The sequence below is a fragment of the Paramormyrops kingsleyae genome, chromosome 18 (assembly GCF_048594095.1).
Source record: "Paramormyrops kingsleyae isolate MSU_618 chromosome 18, PKINGS_0.4, whole genome shotgun sequence".
Taxonomy (NCBI): domain Eukaryota; kingdom Metazoa; phylum Chordata; class Actinopteri; order Osteoglossiformes; family Mormyridae; genus Paramormyrops; species Paramormyrops kingsleyae.
Genome location: NC_132814.1, coordinates 19,881,045 through 19,888,069, shown reverse-complemented (window position 1 = coordinate 19,888,069; position 7,025 = coordinate 19,881,045). Strand labels below are relative to the sequence as shown.

The 7,025-nt window shown below is 46.8% G+C and overlaps 1 protein-coding gene across 1 annotated transcript; it reads left to right on the top strand.

The window, feature by feature from the left end:
* The first annotated feature begins 252 nt into the window (after positions 1-252).
* commd7 (COMM domain containing 7) lies at positions 253-6,593 on the top strand. Its single transcript, XM_023798890.2, has 9 exons — positions 253-447; positions 908-961; positions 1,732-1,834; positions 2,110-2,166; positions 4,674-4,711; positions 5,112-5,202; positions 5,666-5,715; positions 6,091-6,139; positions 6,261-6,593. Exons 1-9 carry the CDS (start codon positions 364-366, stop codon positions 6,335-6,337), a joined length of 603 nt encoding a protein of 200 aa, XP_023654658.1. The 5' UTR covers positions 253-363; the 3' UTR covers positions 6,338-6,593.
* Positions 6,594-7,025: the final 432 nt, after the last annotated feature.

Below are 7,025 nucleotides of genomic sequence, written 5' to 3'. Positions count from 1 at the left end.
TCAAATTAATGGATAGTCATGTGTAACCTATTATTACAAATTAAAAGTCGTGGGGGGAGAAAAACTTTTTTGTAATTTGAAAACATCTGTGGAAATAAAAATAGCAAAATCGGGCGCTATTACCATTGTATTCTGTTTGTCCATAGTTACATAAACTGTGTGATTTCATGGGTTTATGATTTTTTTCAATTTGTTTAAGATTAGTAAACGAAAGAGAATTTTAGAAGTCCCGCAACGGGAAATTATCGAATGTGCTGCTGCGGACTCGAAGTTGCAGTCGCACCGGCGAAACGCGGAAGCGGCTCCTCCTGCCGCCGCTTCGTTTCCCGAAGTTGAAGGGGTTTCCTGGCCCGGAGAGGGACCATGTTGCCGCTGCGCTTTATCGCAGATGCGCTGCCCGATTCCGTGGCCTCTGATTTCCAGAATCTAAATAAATTCAGTGAACAGGTAAGTCCCAATTAGATATAAAAAGGAAAAATCAGCAACCATGTAACCAGCGTTTAGACATAAAAGGTGCATCGCGACCAGGGTTTGCATGCGTTTTTATGGCCGAAAGTCTAGTTTCTTATTAACTCCATGTGTAAGAATTGCAGTGAAATGGTCTGGCGAGTGTCACAACCACACTGACCAGCCCAGCGCTTTTGCGGAAAGCGGACCGAGGGCACGTGATTACGCGCGTGTGTGTGTCTACCAGCTGGTTAACCGGCTGATTACCTGTAAACGGTCTAATAAAAGGACACCTCGGCATCCGCTCTTACCAGCCCTGCTCTGGTCAAAGAAACGGGGGGAGGCGTGTTTCTGATAAATCACTAGGCACCGAAAGGCATGATCAAGCTGAAAGTTAAGCAAAAATCCGCCAAATATCTGTTATTAATGCCAAACTATTGTTTCCATTTGATTTCCGCAGCAATTTGTAAGCCTGACTGATATTCTCTTCCGCTTCCTTGTGGAGCCCAAGGAGGTAAGGTCAGCTTTTGCCAACTCAGTGCAAAATAGGTATACGTGGTCCAGTGCCTTTGTTTGTATTTCTTATTGTGGGAGTTTTTCTTACACAAAAATGTTCTGAGGGCAGAAGGAAAAATGATTGGTTCAGAGAGATAACTATCAGATTAGAGAAGGTGGATCAAAGCAACTAGAGGAGGTGGAACCAACCGGTCAGATGTCTTGGTCCCGCCCCCTCTAGTTGCTTGGACCCACCTCTACAGTCTGATTGGTTATCTGTCTGAACCAATCATTTCCTTCTGCCCTCAGAACATTTTTGTCTAAGTAAAACCCACTCGGGGATTAGCCTACATGGGTCGGTACTGTACTGATGGAGCCATAATCAAGTCTCACGAAGGAATGTGCTGTTCTACCGTTGAGAAGTGTACCTAACTGAAGTCACTCAATTAAAATAGCAGTCATATAATTTGAATGCTATTTGGGTAGACAAGTCAGACGAGAAACGGTGCTTATTTGCTCTCACTTAGTGAATCAGTTCAGGACTGTAATGATTCTTGAAGGCAGATGAAATTGCACACAAGATGTGTTAATACGTTTGTAGTTCCCAGGCTGCTTAATGTCTGTCTGCTTATTTATAAGAGGGCGTACAGACGAACAGGACACGGCACTATATTTATAGCACATTGGCAGCGGCTCCCAATACTGTTGTCGGTTTAGGGAGAGCAAGGCCTAACTCCCATCCCTGAGGTCTTCTTCCTGCCTCTTCCTCTCTGCCCCCCCCCCCCCCAGGCTGAGAGGTTTTTGCTGCAGCTGAGCGAGTTTGCAGCTGAAAATGGGATGAGCGCGGGTCCTCTGCGAAACCTGGTGAAGAACCTGCTGCTTGTGCCCCAAGGTAAGTGCGCCCCCTCCCTCTGCAATCCCCTGCCCCCCGTGCACCCACAATTCCCTGAGTCAAATTTTAGTGAACTCGCTCAGTGTCTCCCAATCCGGCCCTCGGGGACCACCAGTCCACGTGGACTGTCTGGCGGGAAGCGCAGAGGGAGCAAAAACGTGGACCGGCTGCGCGTCCCGAGGACCGGATTGGGAAACACTGAACTTTGCCTATTTCGGTCCAACACAAAATATTTTGCCTTGAGGGGAATAACTTTCCCCTGTGTCTTCTGTAAGGTGCTCTGAAGAGGAGTCTCTCCGCCGAACAGCTGAAGGAAGACCTCGTCTCTCTGGGTAAGATGTCCCTGGATGCCGTACCAGGACAGTAACTGTGATAGGTCCAGGCCAGTGTTGCTGGACTTCTGCTGTCTCCCATGTTTATAGGCTGGCTCCTAGCAGTCTTTCTCATGGAATGTAGATGGTATCAGCAGTGTTTATTAACATAATATGAGCGGTGCTTATACCAGAGAACTCTGATAATCAAAAGTATAATTTAGGTTGGTTTCTCATTAATGGAAGTAAAAATGTCCTTGCATGAGGGAGATAATGTAGAGGCTGTGGGGGAGATTGAATATATACCTATTATGGCTATAATCTTTCAGAGTAGATGTTTCATTCTTCACTTTATATTTAAAATGAGGTAGTGTTTAGCTCAGTGGTTTAAGGCTCTGTGTCCAGATGGTTGTGGGTTCTAATCCCGTGGCCTGATGTATAATCTTATCCCCGTTGGGCCCTTAGTCAAGGCACTGAAACCCAACCTCTTCCGGTGTGTTGTATGTTCTTTGACGCCAAGCTTTCTTTACTTCCATGTCACTTTGAGCTGAATAAATTGTAGACCGCAGTGTGTTGTGTAGTATACTGCTTCTGTGAATTACCCATCCCGTATCTCTCACTGCCAACCATCAACTCCAACCAAAGCAGTGCAGACCTGGGGCTGAGGGTAAGGATGTATTTGAGCTATTTATTACTCACTTAATTTACCTGGGCTGCAAAATTGCAGTGCAATAAACCAGCCACACGCTGGATCCATCGTGGACCAGCGATTCGCCAGAGGTTATTATGTAAATGACACCATTCACAAAAGGCGTGTAAGATAGGAGCCTGTTAAAAAGGCATCATTAGTATGTGGTGTTAACTGTGGGACCATTGTGTCACGCTGCAGGACATTAATCTGAATTTAACAGGGTTAAGATGATGCGTACCATTGTTGTCTTTTAACACAATAAACAGTACAGCCACCTTGGTCCTCCAGGAAGTGGGTGTGCTGCAGAATTCTGTAAACTTCCTTATCAAATGAAGGAGCAGTCATCTGGAATGGCTCCCACCAGAGCTATCTGGAGATCTTGAATGCATGATGTAGCCCAGACTTCAGGCCGTAGGTCAGCGGAGGTGTTCTGGGTGTCGGGGGAGGTGGAGTGCTTTCATACCAGTCATGGGCTCTGGGTCATCTAATTATGATGTCATAATACAGTATAGAGATAGTGTCATGTTGTCATGGAGATGACAATGGAATCCTTCCAGCTGTTATGATTTCTCTTGTCATAAAGAAGGCTGCGTCTGATTGCACATTTAAATACTTTAATTCCAAAAACATTCTCAGTGCATTTAAGGGCCATATAAATAATTTTGATAAGATGTAACAGATACCTAAAGATTAAAGGAAAATCTTCTTCACAGGGTTTGAGGTTTAAGCCAGTGGCTGTATACATTAAGGTGCATGCATGCACAAACAGAAGTCTGAACTCGATTTCAGTGAGGTCTTTGTGACCCCCCTCTCCCCCCCACTGTTTGTTTACCGAGTCACAAACTGCAGCGCTGTTAGGGCAACAGAAAGCCACAAGACTTCATTTGATGAAGAAAAGTACACTGAGATCAGAGGGTCCCTTTTTCAATTCTGGTCAGCATAAAGACATGACTGCTGCAGTAATGTGGTTTAGAGGAGACCCAGAGCAGAGAAACATCACAGCACGACTTGACAGGTCTCACTTATAGTGCAAAGTACCATTTGAAAATCAGTCAGTGATGGTGAAGATATTAGCTGGTAAACAGATTTTTCCCCTGCATAGCTAATAGGGTTGCAAAGGGGCAGTAAACTTCTGGAAATTTTCCAGAAACTTTCCACTCCATGAGAAGTTAAGCTGGGGAATTTTGGAAATATTCCAAGTTACCAAGGCAATTGCTAGGAATATATGGGAATGAATGGAAAATTCCCAGAATTTTGCACCCCTTATAGCTGATGATTTAGACCAGTAGCCCAAAGCAGGCATTCATTAACAAGTGCTGCATTCCAAATCAAAAGTCGCCCCGAGGGGGGGGGGGGGGCGGGTTCTGATCCAATAAACTTTGACCAGTTCGCCTGATGTGTAAATCATCTCGATACATATCCAGCTGTGTTCTAGATGGCCAATCTTATCTGCAAAGGGCCGGTGTCTGTTTTGCAGCAGCTCCCTAATTAGGTTACCAATTAGAGGACTGATTGGCTGAGGAATCCTCACACCTGGGTTTGAACAGCTGACCTACAGGTTATCCCAAAAACGTGCACACACACACCAGCCCTTCGCGGGTAAGATTGCCCACCCCTGTTCTAGATACATGGTGCTCGTGGACGTATTCTCTCAAGATTATCTGTGTTCTCCAGGGAAGTTCCCAACGTTGCACGTTCCACAGTTGAAACCTGTGGCTTCTAAGTTCTCACTGGCCCTCCACGTTTTAAAGGCGTAGCCCAGACCAGGCCAGGTGTCCTGCTCGCACTAATTCCAACGCTGGTCTCCAGTCTTAGTACCTTGTTTTTTCCATTTTAGGACTGAATGAAGACAAGGCCATTCATTTTTCCAGTCAGGTACAGTGTTTCCTTGGATTTGAATACCTCAGTATATGTATATGAATATATATTCATACCTGCAACCTTGACCAGGATAAATGGGTAGAGGATGGATGGATGGATGGACATTTTTCTCCACACAAGTATAGATTTTGATCCTATGTTGAACAGTGGCTATTCAGTAATTTGGTCTAACAGGATTACCAGTGAGGTGTATAGATGTAAATCTGCTATACAGGCTTTTGAACAGGTTGTTTGAAGAGATTTTCTGGTTTTCAGTCCAAACAAAACAGTGATTAATCTGTTTACACCATCAATGTGCATCTTGCCGGTTATGTAATACGTAAGGACCTGGAGGTTTGGGCGTCTTACACGAGCGTTGAGGGATGTCTTCTTGTTTCCCTTCTTGCTTCTCCAGTGGAAGGTCCACTACGCTGTGCTCTCCAGGCTTGCCGTCGGCCAAACGCTGATGGTGAACCAGCTGGTGGACATGGAATGGAAATTTGGGGGTAAACACGTCGGCAGCGGCAACGAGCCAGAAAACCACACTGGTCGTGTACGAACGCGTCGCTCTGGGAATGTCGCGTCGCAGTCTTCCCCAGTAATCGCCCCGAGTTTTGATGCTGATAATCATTCACAAAATCCAGGGCTGTTTCCTTGTTTCCTGCAAATGGGTTCTGCAGGTCACTCGGTCACGGCGGAGCTGCTTTTCCCATCTAATATTAATGAGCAGAGTCGCCGAAGGCGCTTGTCCATTTATAAAGACCCACTTGTAGCAGTGACATGAAAATTGGCAGCTTTCAGAAGACATTCTGATGTTTCTAACAGTCTAACAGTTCTAAGAGCGGCCTGCTCCGATCGCTCGCGTAATTAGGGTTTTGTCGGGAAGTCTGAGCGTTCCCTTTGTAGGTAATGTCTTTCTCGAGGGTGGAGAGCTCGCTCCCGGCGACCTAACGAGCGCTCTCTCCGCAGTCACCGTGGGAACGAGTGAGCTGGAGAAGGCGGGGAACATCTTTCTGCAGGTAGGTCTGGTGTGTCAATAATCAGTGACCGTGTTGGTAATAGCTGCAGGAACGTGGACTTCTGATTAATAATATATGTTTGGTAAATGCATTTTATCGGCTTTTCCCGTTGATGGCAGATTGTCGCAAGTTACAAAAAGCCTCCCTTCGATTCCTTGTCTGTAAAAAATCACGCTGAGTACTGGCAGACCTCTTATGGTCCAGCCTAAATACTGTATGAACCTACTGAGAATTAGCAGATATGATTTTCATTTGCCGTGGATTTAGACACAGCTTCAGCTACACGGTTCCAGGTTTCACTTGCTCTTATTTGGCGATGAGGCCGCTGTTCCGTTTGCTCCCAGAGATGAATGTGGGTACTGTCTTGTTTCTCAGCTGAAGCTGGTTATCCGAAAGGGGAACTCGACGGAGAACGTCTACATGGGTGAGATCTGATTTTCTGGGCCGTCTGCTGCCCCCAATTTAATGCCTTCTTGGCTGTTGACATGCTGCTGACTTTCAACGGCCCTGTAAACACCCCCGATTCCCCTCCCCCCTTTCCCCAGAGCTCACACTCCCCCAGTTTTACAACTTCCTGCACGAGATGGAGCGAGCCAAAGCCAGCATAGACTGTTTCAGCTGAGCGAGTTTGGGAGCCTCTAGCCCCCCCTCCCCCGAGGTGAGGCGAGGCAGCTGCCAGATCGGTGAGGCACGGACCACGGCGGGTCCGGCGGAACCTTTGGGGGGGGGGCGCCTTAAATGCTATCCCAGGTCCTCCGGAGCCAGCCTGGGCCCAGCGAATCCAGGGTGATCATCACCCGTGTCCCCCCACCCCCCCAATTCTCCTTTTTTGTTTCTCTTTATAAATCGTTCTAAATTGTACAATAAAAATAAAATTTGTATGTGTTGTGTGTGTGTGTGTGTGTGTGTGTGTGTGTGTGTGTCATATTGACTTGTGATGGGTTGGAGCCCCATCCTGGGTTGATCCTTAGGATAAGTGATTACAGAAGATGGATGGATGGATAGAGGGATGTTCCGGAAGAAAGTCCATTCCCCTTTGAAACCCTAGGCCAGTTGTCATGACGGACCTCTGAACACTGTTTCTCCTTCCTTCCCGTCTCTTGCCTTCCAGCCTGCAGTCAATTCCTTCCTTGCTGCGTTGCCCCCCCACTCTGACACTCATCCTGCGGAGACGGGATCTCATGCTGGGAAGTAGCGAGGAGTCTGTGCCTGTCGCTCAGTCTGTTGTTCCTGCCTCTGGTCTCCATTGTACTGCAGAAAGGGCTTAACAGCCTTTCTTGCGGCCCATCAGATTCGTTTATGAACTGATG